General features: G+C 43.2%; 1 protein-coding gene across 1 annotated transcript in view; it reads left to right on the top strand.

The window, feature by feature from the left end:
* Window positions 1-27130, top strand: part of TMEM232 (transmembrane protein 232) — a 149596-nt gene that overhangs the window by 54094 nt on the left and 68372 nt on the right. The window contains exons 8-10 of the mRNA XM_065599249.1: window positions 7167-7345; window positions 23374-23497; window positions 23907-24132. Of these exons, the coding sequence (XP_065455321.1) occupies window positions 7167-7345; window positions 23374-23497; window positions 23907-24132 (529 nt within the window). The remainder of the gene's footprint in view (window positions 1-7166; window positions 7346-23373; window positions 23498-23906; window positions 24133-27130) is intronic.

Below are 27130 nucleotides of genomic sequence, written 5' to 3'. Positions count from 1 at the left end.
CAAATAAGCATGCTTGGTAATTCAGTGAAAATAATTAAAGCTGAGCTGAGCTAGACAAACTACCTGTAGTCCAGGGACAGGATAAACAGAATAGACAGATCTGTAGTGATCGCCGCCTGGATTTGTGAAACATATCATTTCATGAATACACTATCCATGTTTCTTTGATGCAATGCAATTAATTATCAATGTGATACTATAGTGACCCAATGCATATTAGTAGCTAGGGTGGGGTCAGTATCCCTTTTAAGATTCTGTTCTCATGACAACATTTACTCCCACTCTATGGCATCTGCTTCCTTCAAAGTGTGTGTGGAAATGGACAGGGATGGGTGGGTGTGGGGGAGTTCATGCACAGCCCTTCTGCAGCAACAGAGCACTTTCCTGAACCTTGCTGCCATGGGGGACAGGGGAAGCACAGACCTGGAAAGCAGCATAGAGTAGCTGGCTTTTTGAGGGCTGCCCTGAGGCATGCAGATTTCCCTGTAGATATTGGGGGTGCCTGCACGGTTGAATGGCCGAGTCCCTTGCTCTCTTTGTGCAGCCCCAGATCCCTCCCCCTGGAGATGATGCATCAAATGCTGTGTGCAGTGGACCAAAGAGAATTTTTCTGAGTAAGTTTTCTCCTCTGGCTGCCTTTTCTGTGCTAGGGAATGATAGGACCCATAATGATGTGGTGCACAATAGCCTATCACTTATATGATTAAAAACTGCCTAATTATGTGTCTAGCTTGCAGGCTGTAATGACATCAAAAGGGCTGCTACAGTCTCTCTCGGGTAAACAATATTTCTTGCCCTTTTCTCTTTACCTAATTACGTATTTACGTGAGGAAGTGTAAGGCTGTGTGAGCACTGACTGACGTTGTTTTTGTTTGTCTTTTCCTAATCTAAGTAAATATAAATAATATTTATAATACTAATAATTCTTAGCTCTTAAATACCAGTTTTCATCCAAGGATGTCAAAGTGCTTTACAAAGAAGGGCATGTATTATCTCAATTCACAGTGAGAGAAACTAAGGCCTTGTCTACACTACAAAGTTTTGTCGACAAAACACTGGAGGTGTTCACACTGAAATGCCTCTCCCACCAATGTAACTCCCCTGCTATGCTGACATAATAAAACCACCGTGACAAGCTGCATAGAACTTTTTGTGGTGTAATTAGAGCGACGGTGCGTCAGTGTAGACAATTAGTGAAATACTGAGGCCGGATAGCCAGGAAAGGACACAGGCAGGAGCAGATGATAAAGCTCCTGGAGGACTAGACAGAGGTGTCGAAGTCCCTCATTAGCCTGCAGTCAGTGCAAATCTGTGCCCAACTCCCGCTCCAGCCACTACAGAACTCTGGTCTGTGCCCTCCTCAAACTCCCCCACTGCATTCATCATGTGTTTCCGGTCCCCCACAGTATTCCATGCACTCCAAGCCTGAGGACTGGTTTTGCAGTGAAAATTGGAATTACACCCAGCTGTGAGAGCTCTAACCATGAGACTGTTCATTTTCATGTCCCCTGTTTGTCCAAAGGTTTGTGTTTTATCCCATTAAAACTTAAGTCTTTGAAATAAAATGGTTCTTCACTTGTGACATACATACATCGCTCAGTGCTAACATTGAAACAGTGGCATTTATTCCTTGCAATTAATGCTCAAGAAGCAAGCACTACAGCAGTAATTCATGGCAGCAAGTAAACATTGCCTGGCCGAATTCATCACATACAGACACATTACTGGGAATCATTGTCAAAATGCTCCTTCAAAGCCTCCCTGATTCCAATAGCTTGCTGCTGCGCCCCTCTAATTGCCCTTGTATCTAGCTGCTCAAAATCAGCAGCCAGCCGATCAGCCTCAGCTGCGCACCTCTGGGGAAACTTTCCCCCCTTTGATTCGCAAATATTATGGTGAGTACAACAGGCCACAATGATCATCAGAATATTTCTTCATTGATGTTTAACCAGACAAAAAGACATCGCCAGCGACCTTTAAATCAGCCAAAGGCAAATTCAGCGGTCATTTGGCACCTGCTGAACCTGTTGTTGAAGCACTCCTTGCTGCTGTCTAGGTTCCTGATCTAAGGCTTCATAAGCCATGGGAACTAGGGGTATGTGGGGTCTCCAAGGATCATTAGGGGCACTTGCACACCCTCATTTGAAATCTTCTGGTCTGGAAAGAAAGTCCCAGCATGCAGTTTTCTATACAGTCCAGTGTTCCGAAAGATGCATGCATCATGCACATTCCCTGACGATCCCACGTTGATGTCAGTGAAACAGCCCCAGTGATCCACCAGTCTGCAAGACTGTGATGGGGTGGACTGGGTCTGGAGGCCGTCTGCTAGAGGCCTTGTAGCCCTGCCACACCCCACCCCAGAAAAGGGCAGTAGAGAGGTCCTCCAAGCTGCCTAGAGTGGCTGTATGGGAAGCAGCTAATCAGGGCCAAGTAAGCTAGTATAAGAAGAGCTGCAGGGCCAGAGTGAGATCAATTCCTTTCTGGAACATTGTGGCTGGCTGCTGCTGAGTTTTTGTCTGCTGCTGAGCCATGAAAACAGTACATGTTCTGGGAAGTGATTTGAGTCACTCTCTTAAAAGAGCAATGGGGAGGTATCTTAAATGGGAAAAATATTTATTGAACTGTTTAAAAGCACCTACTCAAGGTTGTAGGCACTTGTACGTACATTTCTTAAGGCAGAAGGATGGTCTTATGGTTAAGGCACTTGACCACTGGGACTCAGGAAGTTAAGGTTCAGTAGACACAGACTGTAAAATGGGAATAACAATACTTCCCTACCTCCCACAGATATTGTGAGGGCAAATTAATTAATGTTTGTGATGTTCTGTGACACTATTATGATGGGGCTCATATCATTACATAGAGCGGAAGAAAAACATAAATGGACAAATAACCATATTAGAACATTTAACCATCCTTCTCAAAGTTGACTTCATCTCTCAAAATATAAATGGTCCCTGTCACTCAATCATGAAGAAACCCTATCAAACCACCAATGACCATCTCACCCCACTCCCTCAGAAAAGCTTGGGGGGAAGGGGGTGGGGAGATGAGCGTTGCAGCATACTGTGACAGTCAATACATCTGGGCTGTCTCACACCAAGGGGGAAAGAAGGATTAAAAAAAAAAACACCCGGGGAAGAGGAGGTTTGTAGGAGCTGTTAAGAGTGAGCAGATGAGACAGCTGGGATGTGGGAGTGAATGGCAGATCCTATAAGCCTTATGTTGGGAGATGCCTGTAAAAGGAGATCTTTAATAGCTCATTGTGGAGAACTTTAAAGACCAATAGGGCCAAGTTAAAGTCAATCGTCTGCTTAATAGATATCCATTATAAAGAACAAAAGGCAGCTGTAGTATGATTGTTACAGCTTGAAGCCTAGAGCAAATGTTCTGCTGAGTTTTGAACAATCTGCAAGCAATGGGAATGCACTGGTGGAAGCCTTTGTAGAAAGGAAAATTGAGGCTTATAATCATAGGGGAGTGTGGGGTTTGACACTTAAGGAAGGTCATCTTGTTATAAATAGAGTTATAGCATATGCAACCTGCGCAACTGGAGAAAAAACACAGGTATGATCTTGTGCTGCATCTCTGGGAAGTGCGGTACAAAACTCTCAGCCCAAGAGGGGTGAAGGTGCGTTGACTAAGAGGGTTTAAGACACCTTTTTACCCTTCTGCTTCTAGGCTGCTTCAGGGGCCAAAATGGGATGTAATTTAGGTAGCCCTTAGGTGCCACCTATGTTACAACAGCTCATGCCAAGCTGTGTATGGGCAGCAGCACCCTGTGGAATCATCGTAATGGTGCTGGATCTGGTCTTTTCCTCAGCCCCATATTGGTGCACCCTTATATTGGAACATGCAGAAGAGGCTTTATAGTTTCTGTGCTGGGGGAATTCTTTTGTGGCCAGACCTAGGCTTTTTATTATACTTGTATGCTGTTGCAGCTGTAGGATCAGGGAAAAATATTCCTCCCTACTTTGTTACCACATCCAACATATGGAAAGGCTACAATTGAAAATGATACCACCATTTTAATTAAGGTAATTAACTGACCAAGTTTCCTCAATAAGTGGGAAGACAAAAGGAAAGAGAACCTGTTCATAACAATGACTTTTTCAAGACATTCTTATTGGTAAGTAAGCATGGATCATTAGAGAAAGAAACCAAGGAGAAAGGGTGCTCTGCTGTCAAATCCTTTCCTTCAGTCACAGAAAGTTTGGGGATTTTGAAAGTATATACCCTTGAAAGTTTATATTCTTTGTCTTTGTTGAAGGATGTAGCACTTCATAATAAAATATTTAGCACTTAAAGGGATCACCTCTGAAAACCAGCTGTGCCTAAGGCTTTTGAATGCAGTCAATCCTCATAACATGGTGCTAATAGATTATAGACAATACACACCTAGACTCTTCAACAGCAGATTACAGTAGCTTCTTCCATGTCTGTTTTTATTTTCCTTATTTCAAGGTCTGCTATTCTTTATCATAGCTCTGAATGATTCCTAAATATGTGTAACAGAGCAGCAAGGACTGTAGACTAACTAGTTCAGAACAGACAGCTAAAATGGATTGACAGTGATTCAATTACTATTAATGAAACTTAATTTCTATAGCATATTTAAGTGCACTACATAATAAAACTATCCCCCAAGGTTTACTGAATTAAGAAATAGGGTCCCTGCAGCATCCTCCAGCCAGTGAGGATGAATGACAGCTCCCTCATGGGAGCCCTAGGTAATTTGAAAAACCAATTCAGTCCACTTCCTGGTCTCTGAGCTTGCTGAGTCTCTCACATACAGCCATGTAGGAGATTTTCTACAATCCTGGAGCTGTATTAACTAAAGCATTCAATGTGGCCACCAGTGGGGGAATTCAAGGGCTTGAGAAATCAAGAACTGTAGGGCTCAAGGAGCACTCTGCTCATTTGCATGAATTGCCTGCCCACTGGGCAGCTCTGTAACTGTCCAAACCAGGAAGCAGGTATTTTGAGGGGAGAAGCTTGCGCAGACTCACTTTATGATAAGGCCACAAATTATTTTGTTCTGGATCAGGGCTTTATTTATCTCTGGACTATGATTGCACCACTATAGCCATTCGGATGTATTAATACATGTTTAGTTCAAAATCATTTTCATAGTGGAAAAAGGAGTGGACACTTAAACAGATATCAAGAATATCCAGAGTTATGATTAATGATGCATTTTGTGAAAAAGTTACTAAACTTCATGCTTCAGGGTTAAGATTAAGTTAGATAAGTTTATGGAGGGAATGGTTTAATGGTAAAACATAGTAGTCAAGGAAAGCCAAGCAATGGTAGGTAAATAGTATAATGGCTAACAGGGGTCAGGATGGAGACTCTTGCCTATATGCTCGGGGTCTTACTGATCGCCATATTTGGGGTCGGGAAGGAATTTTCCTCCAGGGCAGATTGGCTGAGCCTCTGGAGGTTTTTCGCCTTCCTCCGCAGCATGGGGCAGGGATCTCTAGCAGGAGGGTCTCTGCCGATTGAAGTCACTAATAACAGGATTGGGGACTTCAGCAGCAGAGTCCAGGGAAGGGGTAGGGACGGTTTTATGGCCTGCAGCATGCAGGGGGTCAGACCAGATGATCATAATGGTCCCTTCTGACCTTAAAGTCTATGAGTCTATGAGTCTATGAGGGTTAAGCCAATTTCTAGCTATTAGAGAAAAGGATGGGACATAACATGAGGGGTAGATTACTCCATATCTGCCTACTGCTGGAGTCATATACCTTCCTCTGAAACATCTGGTGCTGGCCACTGTCAGACGATACCTACCTATGGCAGTTCTTGTGTTCCTATAATATACATCATTTAGCCCACAGGGCAGCTAATCAACAATCTATATGAATTTAGTAATTTCTCAAAAATAGATTTTTTTCCCCATCACTAGACTATAACAGTTTTTAATGGGCTTAGAAGCTTAGCATTTGGTCATGTAAATTTTTCATGCATTGATCATGTTAATTTGATCCAGTCTAATTAATGAATTATTACAAATCCTACATCAAGATTCTGACACTCATGTGGAGTCCCTCAAAGTCACAAGGACTCCCCGGTGGCATAGGGCTCTGCATTAGCAGATCCTGATACAGGTTTGCTGCCTAAAGTCAGTGTTTAAAAAATTATAACCTTTTAAAAATGGTTCTTATTCTAAACAGAACTCCAACTTGTAAACAAAATAATGTTGGTCCTGATCTTGCAATCTGAGGCTACGTCCTCACTATGGGGGGGGGGAGGGGTTGATTTAAGATACGCAAATTCAGCTACGCGAATAGCGTAGCTGAATTCGACGTATCGGAGCCGACTTACCCTGCTGTGAGGACGGCGGCAAATCGACCTCCGCGGCTTCCCCGTCGACGGCGCTTACGCCTACCTCCACTGGTGGAGTACAAGCATCGATTCAGGGATCGATTGTCGCCTCCCGACGAGATGCGATAATTCGATCCCCGAGAGATCGATTTCTACCCGCCGATTCAGGCGGGTAGTGTAGACCTGCCCTGATAAATACAAGTAGAGATTGACATTTACCACAGAGTCCTATTGGAGTCAGTGGGACTGTGCTTGAACGTGGGGCTCTGACTACGCAAATCAGATTCCAGAGTTAGGACGTTGGCCACTTAAATGTTTTCCAGGATACCCAAAGTGTTCCAGTCCACATTATTGATGAATAACCTGTGTTATTTAACCTCACAGACAAACTACAGCAATTCTACTTTTTGTTAATAGTCCCAGAAGGCTGAAGCTTTGTTTTCATAAAGCTAATCTCAGTCTGAAGTGAAATCTTAATAAAACTGGTTTATACTGTTAATGCTGGCTCAAACGCAAGCTTAAATGTAACAGCATAGGCAGGGCCACTAATTTTAATTACTTCAGAAGCGACAACTTTGGGTAGTGAGCACTTCATAATACATAAAAGCCCCAGAGAAACAATAATAGCACATCTTCTGTTGACTGGATTCTGAGATTTTTTTGGTCCCATTGTGCGGAATATATTAGAGGCATTTGTAGCATTGTATTTTGTATGAAACTAGAATGCTGAGCAAGTGTTGTGCTGAGTAAAATTCTAAGACAAGTCTGAGTAGAAAACCAAAGACTAACTTTGCATTCAAGAGATCTTATCTATGAAATTCACTTAATTTTTTTCTTAGTCCTTCTTGGATTCTGACCCATCAGTTCAATTAAAGCTTGAACAAAAAGAAAATATGATTCAGCACTTTCTTTGGCATAGTCTTGTTGTTTGGGTTTGTGTACACAACAACTCTTCTCGACTAGATGAAGTGCTTCAACATCTTCTGTTCTATAAGGAAGAGCTCCACCAGAAAAACTGGTAAGGATAACTCTATAAATGTAATATAGTTCTTATGGAACCAATCTTTGTGCTTAAATGTTAATCACACCTAAATTGCCTATGAAAAAGATTTATAATCTCAGTGCCAAAAGCAGAAGCAATTTATGTACTTTGCATTACTTCATTTTATCAATAAATTGTTCCTACCTTTTTCGCTAGAAGCACATACAGATATTGTATTAGTTCGTCTTTATTAAATTAGTTATTGATAGGAACTTCATTCGAGCATTTTAAGTTGCCTTAATTTTCCACGTAGTTAAACAGCTGAAATGAAGTGTGCTATCCTTCAGGGAAATATATCAAGCTTCGATTTTTGGGTTTTTTGTTTTTTTATTTTTTTATTCCTTACTTGTGAAGTGTGACCAAAACTAATTTTGAATGATTAAAATTAATTTTGCGTGGGAATGATTTCCTGAATGATTCTGTTAATTTAAGCATCAACAGGCAAAGTCAAGCTTTAAATCTGGGCTGTGTTTAGCAGAGCTACAGTATTAAATGAGTGTGTTGTTTTATTTTTATTTTTTAAGAAAATTTTTGAAAAAAAGAAGCATCTGCAAAAGTGATGCAAGGTATATGCTCATTCATAACCAAAAAAATCTAGTCTAAAATATAATAGGAGATTGCTCTGGGAACCAGATGTAAACTTCCCTAGAGATTAGGGATGTTCTGTCCCAGGGTATTGGTTTAGCTGCGTAAACTCCAGTGAAATGGGATAGTGAATATAACAGACCTCTCAACGAGCATGATTTTTCCCTTTGTTTTGTTCGTGAGCCTTAGTACATAACTATAATGGAAGAAGCAGAAGAAAGGGTTACCTAAACATAGAATCTGTCATAGAGTCTGACAGAGGAAGGCTAACTCAGGCTGTAACCCAGCCTCCTGACAACAGGATGTGAAGCTCTGCGTCCTCAGAGTAAGGTGGGGACTGCAGGGGGCCCCTTGTCCTCCTCTTCTCCTTCCGCCAGCTTACAAGTTAGCAATTTTTATAGTTTCTCTCATTCTCTCCAAGGGCTTGATTGGATCGTCAGTTTCCAGACTACATTACTCCATTATAGAAAGGAACCAAACAGCAAGTGGGTGGGTTTGCCGATATAGGGTTTGGGCTTGAGCCTATCTCTACACAATAGTCAGACGCTGTATATAATGTAATTATGCTGCTGAGCAAATGGTCACACAATTTACCTTTTCACCAACATGACACACAAATCTCTGCACAATATAAGACCACAAAAATTATCCTGCCACTTCTAGCTCCTCATCTTGCCCACCCACCCTTTGTCATTAATTTCCATAGCTGTGTTACTTTGTTTGTCAGTGGCTTTGCACACTGTTGTCCTTAAAAGGACAGAGTGGGAAGAAGAGAGAAAAATCTGTCCAATACAGAGGGCAGCACTAAGACTGAAAAAGGCCTTCACAGTTACCCTTTTCTCAGATGTAGTTGGAAGTAAGAACTGAAGGTGCCAACCAACGCACCTAAGCCACAGAGGAAGGCAGCTGTCAGGCAGCTCTTTATCGTATAGAAGTGGAGCTGAAGATACCTAAATGGCAGCCACTTCTTCTTGCAAGCCTCCTCCATCTTCCTCAAGACAGTTCTTCAGAGTCTCCCTGTTCTTGGGGACCACTAAGCCCTGCAGGAATGGGACTTCTTTTCTGCAATGCAAGGCAATGACATTCATTTTTATTTTTATTTGGGATGACTTTTTTTTTTTAAGTATTTCAGTAAAACCACAGATTACCAAATGATTTAGTAATCAGTTAAAATCTCCTTATTTCTAGCTGGTCACCAGATTCAGTGCAACTCTGCCGTATAGATCACGTGGCCTGACTGCACAACTTCAGTCCAATATGCTACTTAGTAGAAAGACCCTTGATAAGGGGTACTGATAACACTGGGAAGACTCAGAGAAAAGTTGGGCTAGATCTTTGGCCCAGCCCAAGTCCCTTTTGTGTTGCTCCAGCTATCATGGGCCAACAAAATAGTCCTCAGAAACTGTTCCTGCCAGTGTAGGTTAGATGGAGCTCTGTGTTGCTCTAACCTTCACGAAGACCGAACCAGCCCCTGGCTGCCCCCAGGATTGAGTTATGGGGTGGAAAAGTGGTGTAAACACCTTTTATACCCTACCCACTCCAGCTGCACAGAGCTCTCTATGTTTAGAGCATCTTGTTTCTATGGACCTTTTTGGTTCTTTTTATTGCTAATCCTGGCAGATACAATGCAATATAATAGATTAACACAATGTAATACATGCCAGTGAAGTGCGTAAGAATCACCTAGAAACAGTAATTTCCAAAGATGTGTAGCATCAGCATAAAAGTATCAGTGTATAGCATTGAAGAACTACAAAGTACTTGTGTTATAAATTACTCCTTTTAAAGCCAATAATAAATACAGGCCAAATTCATAGTTTCTAAAATTGAATCTATTAGCCATTTAATCAGTCTCTGTACATAACCTCTGACGGGTGAATTTCACCCTTAAGAGACTTCACTGCCATTTTTTTCTGTTATTTATTATTTGTTTATGATAGTGCCCTATACATGTGAGGGCTAGGCACTGTCTAGATTTTCAAGGAAGAGGAGTCCATACTCTGAGACTCATGGTCTAGGGACAGATTAGGGTTATAGATTCCAAGGCTGGAAAGGACCATCGTGATCATCTAGTCTGACCTCCTGTATAACACAGGCCATAGAACTTCCCCAAAATAATTCCTAGAGCATATTTTTTAGAAAAGCATCCAATCTTGATTTTAAAATTGTGAGTGAAGGAGAATCCACTATTACCAGTGGTCAGTTGTTCCAGTGATAATTACACCTTATTTCTAATCTGAATTTGTCTACTTTCAACTTTTTAAATATTAGTCAGCCAGTTCCACTAGCAGTAGCAATAAAATAGAATGAGTTTTCGTTGAACAAGTGAAAAAAATTGCTTCACAAATAATGATTTCACTCTCTGCTTTTGGCTGTTTTTTTTCATTTTTGGTTTTATTATCTTTTAGTAAGCACTAGTTCCTTAAGGAGAGTGGTTGAGCCTGAGTTGTTGCTTTTTTGTCTGTGAAGTACAATAGCTTAAATTCACTTTACCACAGCAGTAGCTGTAAAGTTTGTGTTAAATGTGAGTGTTACTCTAACCTCAACAGCTCTCCAGTGTTATTTACTGTTCAAAGATTTTGGTCTTAAATCTTTAAGAATTACTGTAAATTAATTCTGCTCTGCAAACACTTAAAATTCTGAAACAATCCAAGGAGCAAGGATTCTCAACCACTTTCAAAGTGAAGACCGCTTCTTAAGAAAGTGATCATGTTGTTGAGTACATTCCCTCCCAGTCATAATCCTGTATCATCTCTACAGCATCTACAGGACTTGGTGAATTTGTACATGTATTTAATAGTTTTAAGATCAAATATGTTTCTTTTTCCAAAGCATGTCTCTAATCTCTAATGTCTCTGCACACTGCCTCTGCCCAGAGCGCTGGCTTCGCAGCTCCTATTGGCCAGGAACCGCAGTCAATGGGAGCTGTGGGGGCAGTGCCTGCAGGTGGAGGCAGCGCACAGAGCTGCCTGGCCCACCTGCCTAGGAGCTGAGCAAGGGGGATGTTGCCGCTTCCGGGGAGCCCCCCAGGTAAGCACCGCCCAGAGTCTGCCTCACCCCATCCGGTGCCGCAGACCCCTGCCCCCTCCCACACCCAAACGCTGCTGCTGCTGGGCCGGGGGGAGGCGGGGGCACGGTGGCCCGAGTCTGTTGCAGCAGCGGCCAGTGCGACTGGCACAATGGCTGCCTGAGCTGCTCCTGAGCCAGGCGCACCGGCCGCTGCAGAAGTCATAGAATCCGTGACTTCCAGGACCTCTGTGACAAATTCTCAGGCTTGATGAGGGGGTCTAAAATGATTGTTACCACTCAAGAAAGAGATCTTTGAGTTGTTGTGGATAGTTCTCTGAAAACATCCACTCAATATGCAGCAGCAGTCAAAAAATCTAACAATGTTGGAAATCATTAATAAAGGGATAGATAATAAGACAGAAAATATCCTATTGCCTCTATATAAATCCATGGTATGCCCACACCTTGAATACTGTGTGCAGGTCTGGTTGTCCATCTCAAAAGAGATACATTAGAATTGGAAAATGTACCGAAAAGGGCAACAAAAATTATTAGGCGCATGGAACAGCTTCCATATGAAGAGAGATTAGTAGGATTGGGACTTTTCAGCTTGAAAATGAGACAACTCAGGGAGGATATGATAGAAGTCTATAAAATCGTGACAGCTGTAGAGAAAGTAAATAAGGAAGTGTTATTTACTCCTTCTCATAACACAAGAACTAGGGGTCAGCAAATGAAATTAATAGGCAGCAGATTTAAAACAAACAAAAGGAAGTATTTCTTCATGCAATGCACAACCTGTGGAACTCTTTACCAGAGGATGTTGTGAAGGCCAAGACTATAACAGGGTTCAAAAAATAATTTGATAACTTAATGGAGGATAGGTTAATCAATGGCTATTAGCCAGGATGGGCAGGGATGCAAAACCATGCTCGAAAGTGTCTCTAGCCTCTGTTTGCCAGAAGCTGGGAATGGGTGACGGGATGGATCACTTGATGATTACCTGTTCTGTTCATTCCCTCTGAAGTACCTGGCCTTGGCCACTGTTGGAAGACAGGATACTGGGCTAGATGGAACATTGATCCCAGTATGACCATTCTTATGCTCTTAAATTGAGAGGATAGCATTCTCTAGGGGTATCCCAGGATCCTTTGCTTCATCTCTGAGTGGCATGCATCCTGTTATTGTTTTTGCTGTGAATTATGGGAAGCTACATGGGTTTACATTTTAAAAAATCCCATAAATCCACTGTCTCCACCCCATGCTTCTTGTTTGTACTGCTTCACACCATTTTCGAATTGCTGTGGGCCAGCATGATCCCAACAATGTTCTGTGCTACTATGGTGACAACCGTGACTATGCCCAGGCTGCTTGGGCTGTATTACAGGACTTGGGGTTGGACAGATTCAGCACTGGACTTCGCCTGCTGCACCACTGAGCAGATGATGCTGAAGCAGGAGAATATTCTATGGCAGCAGCAGCTCCTCCAGCAGCAGGAGGATACTCTGCAGCAGTGGCAGCAGGCTGAGGCAGAAGACCAGAAGACAGAAGACTGTATGCAGCATACAGTGCCATTTATGGGCCTGGGAAATTAGGTTGGAATGGTGGGAGAGGATCGGTCTGCAGGACTGGGACGAGCAGTAGTAGCAAGAGAATTTCAGGATAGGGAAGACTACCTTTGAGAGTTGTGCAGAACTGTTCCTGGAGCTTCAGTGGCAGCATACCAACATGCAGTGCCCCATACTCATGGAGAAATGGGTCACCATTGGCATCTGGGAAGCTGGCCATTCCAGAATATTATTGGTCTGCAGCCAACCAGTTGAGCATGAGGAGACCAACTGTTGAGGCCATTCTCATGCAGGTCTGCTATGCCATTGGTGAAGTGCTGTGTAATCAGGTCATGAAGCTGTGTAATGCTCAGAAGATTGATGGCTTTGCATGCATGGGGTCCCAAACTGTATAGGTGCTCCCCCCATCCCCTGCCAGAGCACAGAATTTATAAACAGATGTATTTCTCCATGGTGCTTCAAAGACTGGTGGACCACTGCAACAGGTTTACAGGCATAAATGCAGAGTGATCTGGGAGGATCCATGATGCTAGGATCTTTTGGAACTCAGTAGTATTTAAATTAATGGAGAGAGGCTCCCAGGACCACTCTGAACATTGATGATGTGGAAGTTGGTTTGGTTATTCTGGGAGACCTGGCTTATCCCCGATGCTCTGGCTAATGAAGCTATATAGAGGCTGCTTGGACAGAAGGAAAGAATATTTTAACTATTGTCTCAGTAGTTGCAGAATGGTAGTCAAGTGTGCATTTGGCTGTTAAAAGGCAGATGGCACTGTTTATGGAATAGTTTTGAAGCAGCAGAATTTTTTTCCCCAACCATTGTAACTGCAGGTTGTGTTTTGCACAATATTTGTGAGAGTAAAGAGGAAAGCCTGAAGAGTAGATAGGAGGCTGAAGAACAGAGACTTGCTCGAAGGTTTGAGCAGCCAGCAAGGTATCCCAAAGAACATAAACAGCCGGGGGAATGCTGGAAGGGATGCCTGTTCGTGTTTTGAGTCCCCTGGCTGAACATGTTAGCCCATGGAGATGGTACTGGGATGCAGACATCGCAAGCACTGGAGTATATTTAGTGTTCCTTATGTGCTTTTGTAGAAACCATGCATTATTTCATTGTTAGTTAAATGATTTTCTGTGTAACTGCAATGATGACTCATAATGGATGAAGAGTTTTTATTACAAAACAATAAAAAAATCAATAATAAAGTTTTAATGAAACCAATGGAAAAGTAATATCTTTGTAGTTGGAAATATATTTAACTAACCAATCTATAAAATAACCAGCTATACACAAACCTTTAATGAATGCAACAGTAAGAACATTTCAAATACATCAAATGGCGGGGGGGGGAGGGGAGGAGCATTAAGTTACAGGCGAGCAAACACTGGGCCTTCGGAACTTCTTGTCTGCATGGTTTCTGGGTTAGGTGCCGCAGCTCAAAATTATCAGTGGTATTGCAGGGCTTGCTGCGGGGATGCAGTGGTTAGGGGTTGCTGCTGGTCCCAGTAGCCAGCATTGTCCAGGGGTTGAAGGACATGGCTGGATTCCAAATTATGGGACTGCATGGCCTGCTGGCCTAGCAGCAGCATGTTTTGCAGGAAGACGCCTGGCTCAGGATCATATCCATCAGCTGCATCTGCATCTCTGTCTTTTTCCATGCTCTCCTTTGCCATGGTGATGCTGTCGTTAGCCACAACCACTCTTTCCCTGGGCATTGAGACACTGTCCTTGGCCATTGTCATGATCTCCTGGGAGAGGTGCATTTCTTTCTCCCACTGGGTCCCCACCTATTGGCTCCGCCTCTCAGTCAGCCTGGTTTTCCTGTGTGACTCAGCCATGAGTTCTGCAAACATGTTGTGAGTCTTCCTTTTTCTCCATGTCAGGCTGGCCAGTCTGTCAGCAGTAGATAGAGGCCCTGTTCCTGATGGTTTGGCTGTTGCAAGTGCTGTCACTATGGGAGTAGGGGAAAAATAACCCAGTCACTTGTTCATATCCCAGGCAAGTCATGAGAGCTTTTTTAAAAAGTAGGTATACGTGATTTTACCCCCTGAGACTCTTCCCATTCTTTGGCAGAAACTCAGAGATAAGTGGCCTGCATGTACAGAGGGTGCCTGGTTCATTTGGATTTCTGTATATTGTATCTGCTTTCACGCTGGTAGGGATGGGGTGGTCAGAGCTATGTTTCCAAGTTGCTTTTGCAGTTTTGTTTGAGTGCTGGAGGCCCTCCTGTGGTGTTGGAGGTATAAAAGGAGATTGGGGAGGGGATGTTGTTGGGGGCGAGCTAGATAGTAATCCCTTCTACATCCCCTTTAGGCTATCCTCCTGACTCGCAATGATGTTAGGCTGAGGCAGGTGACAAGGAGGTTGAGAATGGCCTTTTTCAAAAAGGCAAAGGGTGGACCAGTGAGAGAGGCTGTAAAGCTATTCACCAGGATAGTTCCCTAGAAGTGCTGCAGGATTGGAAGGGGCTTGCAAGCTATATCAGGACCATGGGCATGCAACTATTCTCTATAATATGCGAAACAAAACCGAGGAATTTTTCAGTCTTAATTTCTGCTGCATCTCCCTGGTAGACAGAGAAAAGAAGAGAGGGTTCTGGCATGATTTTATAGGGTATTTGTACCTCAGCGGGGAGCAGTATTGTTTGTGCCTTGACCAGGCATCCAATGTTCATTTGTGTCTACTGTAAATGACAAGAACTAAGCAAATTTCTCTTCCTGTAAGCAGGGTCTCAATACACTGTTGAATTCCGCACTAATGAATGCTTTCATTATTTGAATCTGCCGCAAGAGGGTGGGTGGAGAGGGGGAGGAATTCATACTGTGACTGTACTCTGCTGGCAAGTGCCATTTTGAAACAGCAAAAGACAGGGAGATGGAGGCTCTTAGCTCACAGCTGCCAGCAATAATATTAAAACGGTAAAGATAGGTACTTACATGCCAAAGTTCCCTTCCGAGGAATCTGACTCTTTTGGTCCCGGCCTGGTTTTCCAACTGGGACTCTGGCTCAGCCAATGCAGGAAAGGAATCAGAGTCCATTGCAGCAGGGCAGGACTGGGTTTAGTTTTCCAGCTGGCTGTTGTCAGGGTGCTGAGTAGGCAGGCTACTCATCTGGTCTTAAACTGGACAGTCCTGCTTTCCTAGGGTTTGTCCCCATCCAGTACTGAGACAAAACCAGATGTGGTTTAATTTGATATTGGACAGGGGATGCCATTTTGAAGAACATACAAGGTCACTTCCACCCACTCAGCCCATATCCCAAATGTCACCCACTCATGGCAGGTAATAGCCTTGACTGAAGCACAGAAGCTGGCCAAGGAGAACATTCGAGGTCACCAAAGAAGGTATCTGGGACAAAGGGGTCTTTCAAACACTGGGTGGAGAAAGAACACTGACCAACGAAAATAGGGAGGGAGCGGTGCTTTGCAGGAGCCCTGGCCAATGAGTGTGAGGCAGGGTAGAACTCTGGGGTATGTCCAATAGTGTGTTTTAGGGTCTGTACCCAGTGACAGCAGTGGCCAGTAGATGACGGGTGTGCGGTGGCTACGTAGCGAGCAGCTTGGCATACAGTACCGGGAGCTGTTGGCTGGAGGTGGCGAGAGACTCGGATCAGGGATATGGAGGAATGCACTCTTAAAAATGATGTCACCTGTGCAGCATGACCTTGCACACACCATATGCGTAAGGTCAGACACAAGGGAGGTGAGGTCACATCAGTGAGGGTGGGACATAGTGTCTCTGGAAGTACCAGAACATCCAGTATTCCAGGAATGAGTGACTGACCACCCTAGTCGTGAGTCCCCAAAAGATCCCATCTCTCAGCGGGGCAGCTTTTCTCCAGCATCCTTTCAGTCATCCCCCGATGGGTCGAACCGGTCAGCCTCAGTGGGGGTGAGGGGAAAGTGCGGGCAGGAAGCTCCTAATAATGCCTGGGATGGGTCGTACTGTAATTGTGTAAAATCCTGTCCAGTGCATCAAAAAAAAATCTTCCTTTGGATTCTCTTTTTATCTCATTTCAATGTACTTTCTCTTGAGCTGCTTGTTCTTTATTCGAAACTGGTCAGCAACCTGGTCATGACCCCTTGCAGACATCTGCTTTGCACTGTCCACAGAATGGTTCTTTAGTCCTGTGGCTGGCCACAAGAGCTTCCTGAACCAATGCTTCTCCTAGATGACAATGAGATCCGGGGTCTCAGCATGGCTCCCCACAGGTGGCATGTTGTGGGCCTTCTGGACTGCAATCCCAGTTGTATTGCCAGAAAGATACGCTCGGATCCAGGAGCAAATGGGCAAAATCTGGCTCTGTGCCATGTTTTAAAGGGGGAAAGGGCATCCTGGGAACTTGATCAGTGCAGTAAGAAGACAGGTCAGTAACGGTCAACCTGCAAAGCCGTTGGAAGCATGCAAAAAGTGGTGCACCACAACTGCATGCACATGAACAAAAGACTAAACTAATACAATTAGAATCAAACTTAGTCCACTTTGCAAGAGTTCCCAATAAATGCAGAGGTAGTGCACAGTGATGAGTTGTGTCATGTGTATACGTGTGTTCTCAAACTGGATTAACTCATTTGATCTGGTGTAAATCCCCTATGTAGACCATTTAACAGTAATTGATCCTGGAATAATTTTAAATTTCTTCTTAAAATCAGTGTCTCTGCTAATACTTTTAAATCCCCTTTTCTTTCCATATATGGAATAGAAACTTCTGGCCTCTTTCTTTGTAAGGTTTCAGAGTAGCAGCCATGTTAGTCTGTATCCGCAAAAAGAACAGGAGTACTTGTGGCACCTTAGAGACTAACAAATTTATTTGAGCATAAGCTTTCGTGGGCTACAGCCCACTTCTTCGGATGCATAGAATGGAACATATATTGAGGAGATATATATACACATACAGAGAGCATGAAAAGGTGGGAGTTGTCTTACCAACTCTGAGAGGCCAATTAAGTAAGAGAAAACTTATATATCAAGTGTAAACTCAACTATGGCTCACTTTCCCCCTATTTGACCCCTATGCTGCCAGGAATAAATCCTCTCCCTCCTTGGTATTTATACTTTTCAAACATTTGTAGCCTCTTAATATATTCTCCCCACACACACGCACACCTCTTTAGCTGTTGCTCAGCCAATCTGTACTGTACTTACATATTTAGGTCTTTTAATCTCTCTCAAAAGTCAATTCCTCAGGGCCCCGATCATTTGTGATTCTTTTCTGAAATCCCTCCAGTTTTTCATATCTTTGATAGTGAGTGAGGTGTCCAGAACTGAAGGTAATATTCCATGTGCACTCATATCAGAAACAGGTAGACAGGATCTATATAATCTCTGCTCCATAATGTGATGTGACTGTGTATGCAACTCACGTTTTAAATAGCTTTTTTTTTGCTACCATGTTGCATTGCAAACTCATGTTTAATTTGTTATTCACTATCACATTTTGGAAAAGAATAATGCTGAAAGTGACCAAGTTTCTGCCTTGCATTAAATATCTGTGTTTCAGATTATTTTCCCCTCAATATATTTGCTTGAATTTTACAAGGTGAATCATTTGGTTATTTTTCTGACCAACTTACTAACCTCTCTGCATGCCTTTGTATTTGTGTCCTTACTGATCCTTACTCCTTCTTTTAGATCACTTAATGAAGATACTGAACAAAACTTGATATAAATATTGATTTTTCTGCAGCTCAGCATCTCCCACAATTCTGAGACATATGGACTGTTCTTCTTTCTGCAGCTTTGGGAGGCAGTTCAAAGCTGTAGTACAGCCCATGCTAGCCAGCCACATTCCCTTCTCTGGCCTGCTGCCAGATCTTCTGCCTCCATAGCAGCAAACTGGCAGTTCAGTTCTCTTTGCCAGCTTATTACTTTATCCATATTTTCAGACAGTAGTCAGCAGCCTTTCTCCTCCATCTCCTGGACTGGGTATGGAGCAGTCAGGTGGTCTCTGCCACCTCAGGTGGTCTCAGCCAGCCCAGCACTGCAGCCCCTCACCGTCAGACCCTTTTGCTCCTTTTCAGGCATAGCAGAGCTGTCTCACAACCACCGAGTTAAAACCAAATGGTGGTGTATCTGTAAGGAAGCTATTGTAAACTCTTCGGAGGGCAAATTATGCCCTGCCTGTTCTCAGTCAACAGACTCTTGTACTGCTAGGGCAGAGGAATGTTGGGTCCACACCCTTGCCCCAAGAAGCTGTGAATCCAAACAGAAAAGTCTGATTTGGAGACGCAGACCAACCAGAGTGAGAACTCGGAGACGCCAATGACAAGGAGGACTTCATCTGACCCAGGACAGAACAAGACCTAAAAGATCCCCCCCTCCCAAATGGGTCATAAATTCATTAAGGAGAGAAATGACACTCACACTCAGCTCCTTTTCTTCCCAAATTGAATCAGGGAACTCTGGCAATGAAACCCTATTCCCCAGGCAGGGGGAGTGCAACCCTGAGGGGGAGGACAGTGAGAGAGAGATATCCAGAGGGCTGAAGGCACTGTATAAAACAAACTGCAAAAGACCATGCCCTAGAAACAGCTGGGTGGCAACCACTGAAAAGTTGGCCAAAAAAGGCTAAAAAATTCAAAAAGAGCAAAAAAGGGAAATAAAAGGTATATAAAAAGATAGCATATAGCAGGTATTCATCCTCTGCCTCAAACACCTCCTCTTTTACTGAGGAAGGGGACCTCTCAGATTGAGGCTCTGAGCAGAACTTGGGGGGGGGGGGAGGTAAAAAGGTTTTGGCCCTCTGAAGCATTTGAAACCATGTGCAAAAAGGTCACATCCACAATCCATATCCAACCAGAAGATAGGTTTCCCTTTAGGCTTGTCTTCTAAATCCTCTTCGGAGACAGCAATCCCACTGCATTCATACTTCAAGGATGTGATCAGAGACGAATGGGAAACCCCTAATAAAGGCAAACACATAAGCAGGTATACACTTAGGTATTACAAATTGCAAGAGCCAAAAAAAAAATGCCATTAGATATACCAAACATTGGTGCTGCAGTGGCATCTCAGGTAAAATATATAGTAACACCATATGAAGGGGACTGGGGATTTCTTTCCCAAAGATCCAACTGATAGAAAGGTGAAAAACATCCTAAAGAAGGAACTTTGAGTCTTCATTGACCACCCTTGGAGCATCTCTGGCAGCTACATGCTTTGCAAGAGCCACTGTGTCCTGGCTGGATGTCCTTAGTGCTATGAAAGAGACCATCCTGACTTCCAGTCTACTCTTACGAAAATTTCCCTAGCAACAGCTTTTGTGGATGCGTCAATGGATGCAATGAGATTTTCAGCCAGGGACATGGCATCCAGCTCAGCAACCAGATGCCACATCTGGCTCCACAGCTGGAAGGTTGACATTCACTCCAAAAAGTCCTGTGCTTATCTAAATTCACAGGCTCTCTTTTCTCTGGGGAAGAACTAGACAAAATAGTGGCAGAAAGCTCTGCCAAACCAAAACAATTCCTCCTCTCAGTGCTCTAAAGAGGAACTACAAACCTAGCAACAAAGATTGTCAGTCCTCCCAAATAAAGATACCAGAGGAAAGGCAGCAGATATATATGGGGAAAACCCTGGAACGGGATTGGGTGGCAAATCCAGAGGTGGTCCACTGCCTCTAAGAGCCCAGTACGACAGCAAACAAACATATCTCCACCCAAACCTGAATCTGCAAGGCAGAATTCTCCACTTCTCAGAATAATGGTTTTGATTGACCACAGAAGTGGGTGAGAGAGGTGGCATGTTGCAGATACTCCTCGAACTAAAGCCCCGCCCTATCCCTTCTTCATCCAGTCCCCCATCTCAAAACAACAGTTCACTACTCATACCCATCACTCCAATTTGGCTTTTCATCAGCCCCTAGGGTCTTCACCAAGATGCCTGTGGTAATAATAGCCATACCTTAGGTCTCAGGGCACTCATCTGTTCCCTTTCTAGATGACATCTTCCTTAGAGCTCCCACCCAAGCAGTGGCACTCAGTGCCACAGTCTGGATGCTGAATCTGCTTCAAGCATATGGATTTATGATAAACTCCAAGAAGAGTTCCTTGATTCCCTCCACAAAGATAGTTTACATGGGAGTGGAAATAGAAACTTATGCTCAAAGGTCTACAAATCACTGCACAAATACCACGAGATCCAGTACCTGATATCCATGTTGCTAAATTATGCAAGGCCGACTATAATGTCTACAGCTACTGGGCCTCGTGGTTTCATGTTCAGAAATCAATTCATGAACAAGGTCCCATATTACGTGCTTCAGGGCTTTTCTCCTGAAAGTATGGAACTGTTCACCTGGAAGCATGTAAGATGAGATACTGGATCCAAGCCAGGTGCTGAACTCTGTAATATGGTGGACAGTCCCACAGAATGTCTGCAAGGGACTTCCCACATGCCTTCCAGATCCGCATATACTCACAACTGATGCCAGCTTGCTGCGATGGGGAGTGCATCTGAGAAACAGGACAGTGTAAGGCACCTGGAATCCCAGAGAAAGGAACAAGAACATCAACCTATTGGAGTGCAGAGCTGTCAAGCTAACTCTACAGAAGTTCCAGAACTACCTAAAGAGGAAACATTCTCATCCAGCTGAAAAAAAACGACCACTGTGGTGTGTATTAACAATAAAGGGGAAACCAGGAGTGTAACTCTGCATGCAAAATTGATGGAGGTAGTGGAATGGGCAGAGAGGACTCTTCTTTCCATAAAAGCAATACACATAAAGGACAGCAGAACTAAAAGGCAGTCTGGCTCAGCAGATGCAGTCAACAGCTCAGAATGGTGCCTGAATCAGAAATTTTTCTCTCTGATTTTGCAGTATTTCATCAGGGAAGCAGACCCCAACTCCCTGGGGATGGATGCTCTTTTGCACAGATGGCCACAAGACCTGCTATTCACATCCCCACCTTTTCACTTCTAGGAAAGGTGATCCAGAAGATAAAGCAAGAAGCAGCAAAGGTGATAATGCTAGCTCTGCACTGGCCAAGGAGGCCAAAGTTCTCCGATCTGATAGAACTGAAGTTAGAACCACCATTGCAGCTACCAGTGAGACCAGACATCCTTTACCAAAGTTCAATCCTTCATCAAGACCCAGACCATCTACAACTGACAGCCTGGGTTTTGAGAGGGAAGTGTTAGCAGCACTTCCAAAGTGCTTGGAACTCTATTCTTCTCCTCCAGGCAAGCTTCAACACTAAAGCCATCTGGACTAAGTTTAGCTTGTGGTGTTGAACACAACAAAAATCCCAAGGATCCTGGTATCCCAGTTATCCTGGGCTTTCTTCAGGAAGCTGATGAAAAAGGACATTAGCCCAACACAACAGTGCACCAGGTGTCAGTTATAAGTAACGACCTATTCTCAGGATCCTCTGATTCCTTGACAGAGAGCCCTCAATTATCTTGATTTCTCTGAGTAGTGAGACTGGCTAAACTTGCAGTTAGATAACAATGCACCCTTTTGAGCCACTGAAATTAATATCTCTTCTACCTATCCATCAAAACCTGTTTTCTGGTAGCCATCACGTCTGCTAGATTAGTTTCTGAACTAGCAGCTTTATCCATGCAGGGTCCCCACTGTGTGTTCCATTATGACAAGGCCGTGTTAAGAACCCTAGAATCATTCTTATCTAAGGTGAATTTGTCATCCCATGTCTCACAGGAAATGGTTCTCCTTTCATTCTGTCCAAAGCCATAGCATCCAACAGAAAAGATGTGGCACTCAGGTGTTCAAAGAGCACTAAAGATCTATACGAAGCACACCAAAATCGACAAGAAGATTGGGCTCCTTGTTTGCCTTCTTTCATCCAGAATATCAAGAACTCAAGATATTCAAGCTGTCACTAGCTAGATGGATCGAGCTATGCTTCATAGAAGCATACTAGTTGTCAGGTACTCTTGTTCCACATGGAATCAAGGTACACTTCACAAGGTCTATGGCGATTTCTTGGGCAGAAAGAGCTTGTACTTTCCCTGCAGAGATCTGCAGGGCAACAACATGGTGATCAGTTAACATCTTTATTAGGCATTTTAAAATGGACTTTCTGTTCTCTGTAGAAGCCTTCTTTGTCAGCAAGGTGCTGCAAGCAGTGGTCCTATAATAGCATTGCCATTTTGGGCAATTAACTCAGCGTGGGCTTGTGCCTTGCTAGAAACCTCCCTCCAATTTGATTCATTGTTAGTTAACATTACCCTTTGTTTACCTGTCAGCAAATTATGACAAATCATCATTTTTCTCCCTTCTAGTTAGCCAAATAACTCCTATGTCACTGGTAGGGCCAACATGTTGGCCCTAAGGGTTAGCAGAGGAGTGGACTAGATATCTCATAGAGCTTTGCTAACATTAATTTCAATTACTATGAAAACAGTTTATTTTTTCTATTAAACGAAGTGATATATATCATTATCTAATGCCTTATTCCCCACCATTTGAACAGAAACCTAGTACTTTTAAGATCTAGCAGTGAACTACTTGTTACCAGTACCAAAATGTTCAATCCATGAATGATGTCAAGGTGTAACAGAACTAAGAAACCATTAAAGCATAGAGCTAGTTCATCTGCCTTTACTGTGGCTCCAGAAAGAAATGTGATAAGTTTGTGCTTTTCCAGGGCCTGGATATTGTCAGACCTTTACATTAAACTCACTAAATCTCCATAAATCTGTGGTACACTTTCACTTGCTCTCTAGACTTTGATGTTAACTGGCTCCAACAAATGCCTGCATTTATTGACACTAATTGATTCTATCAAACCAGGACACTAATTGCTTCTGGCTAGCCAATATTTTAAAAATCCATTATTATTTTATTTTGTATTAAAGTTTTTTTTTTTGTCTTGAAATATCTAGGTTGGATTCTGTATTAGGTTTGTTGGTCCTTGGAGAGGCTGCCAAATTAAACTTGTCCTGCTTGAAGGTTTTAATGGATCTAGTGAGAGATTTTATTTCAAGCTCTGTGTCTCTTCAGAAGCAGGTAACAGCAGTACTAATTTAGATGTAGCAAGAAAATGTGTTTGTTGCAAACACTAAATTGGATAGAAACAAAGCATTTATTTTCTTTACTATTTAAAACTGAAGGTCATGCTATTCTTAGTACAGTATTTTGAGATGGGGATAGAATGAGCAGACCAGTTATTTCAATAGAATAAACATCTGGAAGTGTAACTCTCCTATTCTTTAACCACTATGCATGTCTGGTGAATAATTATTTCCTCTGCTATACTACGCACTCACTTCTGGGGCATTAATGTGACTAAATATGACATTAGATTATAGTATACGACTTTGCTCCTACTGTATAGTATACAGTTCTTTTGTTAGAACTTGGATTTTGTCACAGACTCTCTAGGTATTTGATGGAAGTTTTATATTTCTACTAACAGAAAGACAACTGCATGAAAAATCTATCATCCTGGCACTGGGAAATAGGCTACATATACACCACTGTGCTCAGAGACATTTGTTTAAGTGGTATTACCTCAGATTTACAAAAGACAGCTTTTCTTGGATTCTGTGATTGTACAAAACCGCCTAAGCATCCAGAAGAATTAAGTGGAGCAAGTTTTTTTGACTTTTTGCACTACAGTCCTTCACATGATCCACATGACTGTAAGTACCAAATAAGAACCCCCACCCCCTCCCACACACACATACTCCTGCCAATTTTACAAATATGGTAAGCACATGAAAAAAGTTCAGCTACAGAAAACTCAGTTTCATGCCCAGTCTTCACTTCCCTGAATATTTGGGGATAATTTGCTGCTTATTATTTGCCCTATGGTGTTCTACTTAATATAGGTAATATAAGAATCCAGGTGTATTAACTATATTGTATTTACATTGTAATTATTCTGAGTCACGTATTCTTAGATGAATAAGTGGTAGTTACCGGTATCAATGAACAAAAGCAAAGCACAACTGCACTGTAACGTCAATGTAACTACATGGTAAATTACAATATACAGTACACTATTCCCAGCTCTTCCAATGGCCTGCTGCATGACCTTAGGCAAGTCCTTGCCTCAGTTTCCCTATCTGTAAAACAAAGGTAATAATACTGACCTCCATTTGTAAAGTGCTTTGAGATCGACTGATGAAAAGTGCTCCATATAAAAGAGCTAAGTATTATTATTCTTATCTGTGACCAAGAAATTAAATGAATAATGAATAAGAAACTAGAAACAGAAGCTCCTCTCTCTTTGTGTAAAATCTCAAAATCACCCATTACCAATTCTTTAACACCTTTAATTTATTTTACATTGAAAACATGGCATAGGGTGCAGAAAAGATTAATGTATAGTAAAACCTCTCTCTTTCTACCAACATCAGTTTAATATATAATCTGGACATCTAAATATGTGGACACATGACTCATATGTGCACACAAGTGACTGCATGATTGCATTTGCAAATATCATGATTGCATACACAGTTATACCATAGTTACATACAAACTGGATAAAGTAGGGTTACCATATTTGACAAATAAAAAAAGAGAACCCTCCATGGGGCCCTGGCCCCGCCCATTTCCCACCCTCAGCCCCGCCCCAACTCCGCCCCTTCCCTGCCCCAACCCCACCCTAACTCCGCCCCTCCCCCGTCTCACTCCCAGCCACGCAAAAAGGGCTGCCCAAGCGCTACCGGCTTCACGGTTTGCCGGGCAGCCCCCAGACCCTGCGCCCCCGGCCGGCGCTTCCCCAGCGCAGCTGGAGCCCGGGAGGGGAAGCGCCCAGCCGGGGGCGCAGGGTCTGGAGGCTGCCCGGCAAACCGTGAAGCCGGTAGCGCTTGGGCTTCGGGCAGCCCCTATGCCTCCGGACCCTGCGCCCCCGGCTGGGCACTTCCCCTCCCGGGCTCCGGCGGTGCAGGGTCCGGAGGCATGGGGGCTGCCCGAAGCCCGTAGCGCTCGGCTCGTAAACAGAGCTGAAGAGTCAGGGGAGGAGCAGAGCCGCCGCGGCCGGGGGCTCTGCTCCTCCCCTGACTCTTCAGCTCTGTTTAAGAGCCGAGCTGCCTGAGCGCTACCGGCTTCGGGCAGCCCCCGTGCCTCCGGACCCTGCGCCACCGGAGCCCGGGAGGGGAAGTGCCGGGCCGGCGGCTGGGGTCCGGAGGCAAGGGGGCTGCCTGAAGCCCATAGCTCGGGCAGCTCGGCTCTTAAACAAAGCCGAAGAGTCAGGGGAGGAGCAGAGCAGCCACGGGAGGGGAAGTGCCTGGCCGGCATTTTCCCAGACATGTTCGGCTTTTTGGCAATTCCCCCCGGACGGGGGTTTGATTGCCGAAAAGCCGGACATATCCAGGAAAAACCGGACGTATGGTAACCCTAGATAAAGATAGAAATGGCTGGTCACCTAATTATCCTTGGAATGTGCAATTGCAGGATCAGTGTCTGCAAATGGAGAACTTGCACACACTGTCATGGAAGCACTGTTGCATATGCATATTATGTGCACATATCTGGGCTAAATACTTGAGTTTTTAGCCTAGTACATATGTTAGATTGAAGTGATTACATACTTTTCAAGGAAATAAAGGACAGGTTAATAGAAAAATACAGGATAAAACTTGTTTTTACAGGACAGCACTTCACAATATTGTATTCATGGACCAAAAATCATATATTAGTATAATATTGTGTGACCCCTTTACATTATTATTACTTTAAAACATGCTTTTTATCTTATCAGATGCTTCTTAGTAATTCTCCTGAATTTACAATAACTCAGATAGCATGTTACCATTAGAAGTTTTAACTACCCAGAGAACGCTATGTCCATGACAGATACAATGAAATCTGAATGAGTATAAATATTTTAATTTATTTTCAACTCTAAAAATTAATCTCATTCATTCCTCCTACAACCACTTTTCTGTCACTACTGTACTACTTCATTTATACCTTATGCATAGTACACAGATATGCATTTATTGCAGGTAAATGATCATCTCCCTCTTTTTAACCCCCTTTCAAAGTTACTTGCTCACTGCTCAGATCAATCAAAAGGCTTTGTATCTCTCTTTTTGTATCTCCTCCTAGGAAAGGTAGTAGTCCTCTGACTCCTTTTGTCATGGCTTTCAGGATCCATTCTCCTTTTCTTTTTGTCAGATGTGCTCAGGGAAAAAATGCATTACACAAAAAGCCTATTATTAACCATAGTATTTCTCTAATAGTCTTATGCATCCTAAAGGATCTTCTCACATAGCAAAGTCAGTGAGATCTGTCATAAAAATAAAGCCAAATATATGTATTTTTCATTTTGGAGACATTCTAAAAAGCCTCACCAACTTTACTTATCAGGCTTAAAAAAAGTTATAAAAATTAACTTCTTAACAGCACATCTGACCTGGATACGTAAGGGCTTGTCTATACTCTATAGATTTTAAAAGGTTCAGGAACAGTGTTGTGGTTTGAACCACTTCTTATTTGATAAGAACTAACTGACCATCTGTAGTGTTCACGTCCCATGAATAATTTAGGCAAAAATGGGCATTGAAGGACAGTGAAGCCTGAGGACTAATTGACTGAACCCACTTACCTGGAAACAGGCAGATGGACTCTAAGCTAATAATTATGTGCTTAAGAAAAAGTACCATGGAATTGTTAATGAACATACGT

The sequence above is a fragment of the Chrysemys picta genome, chromosome 6, assembly GCF_011386835.1.
Source record: "Chrysemys picta bellii isolate R12L10 chromosome 6, ASM1138683v2, whole genome shotgun sequence".
In the NCBI taxonomy this organism is placed as follows: Eukaryota; Metazoa; Chordata; order Testudines; family Emydidae; genus Chrysemys; species Chrysemys picta.
Note: the sequence above shows the minus strand (reverse complement) of the source record. Positions and strands in the feature narration are given on the sequence as shown.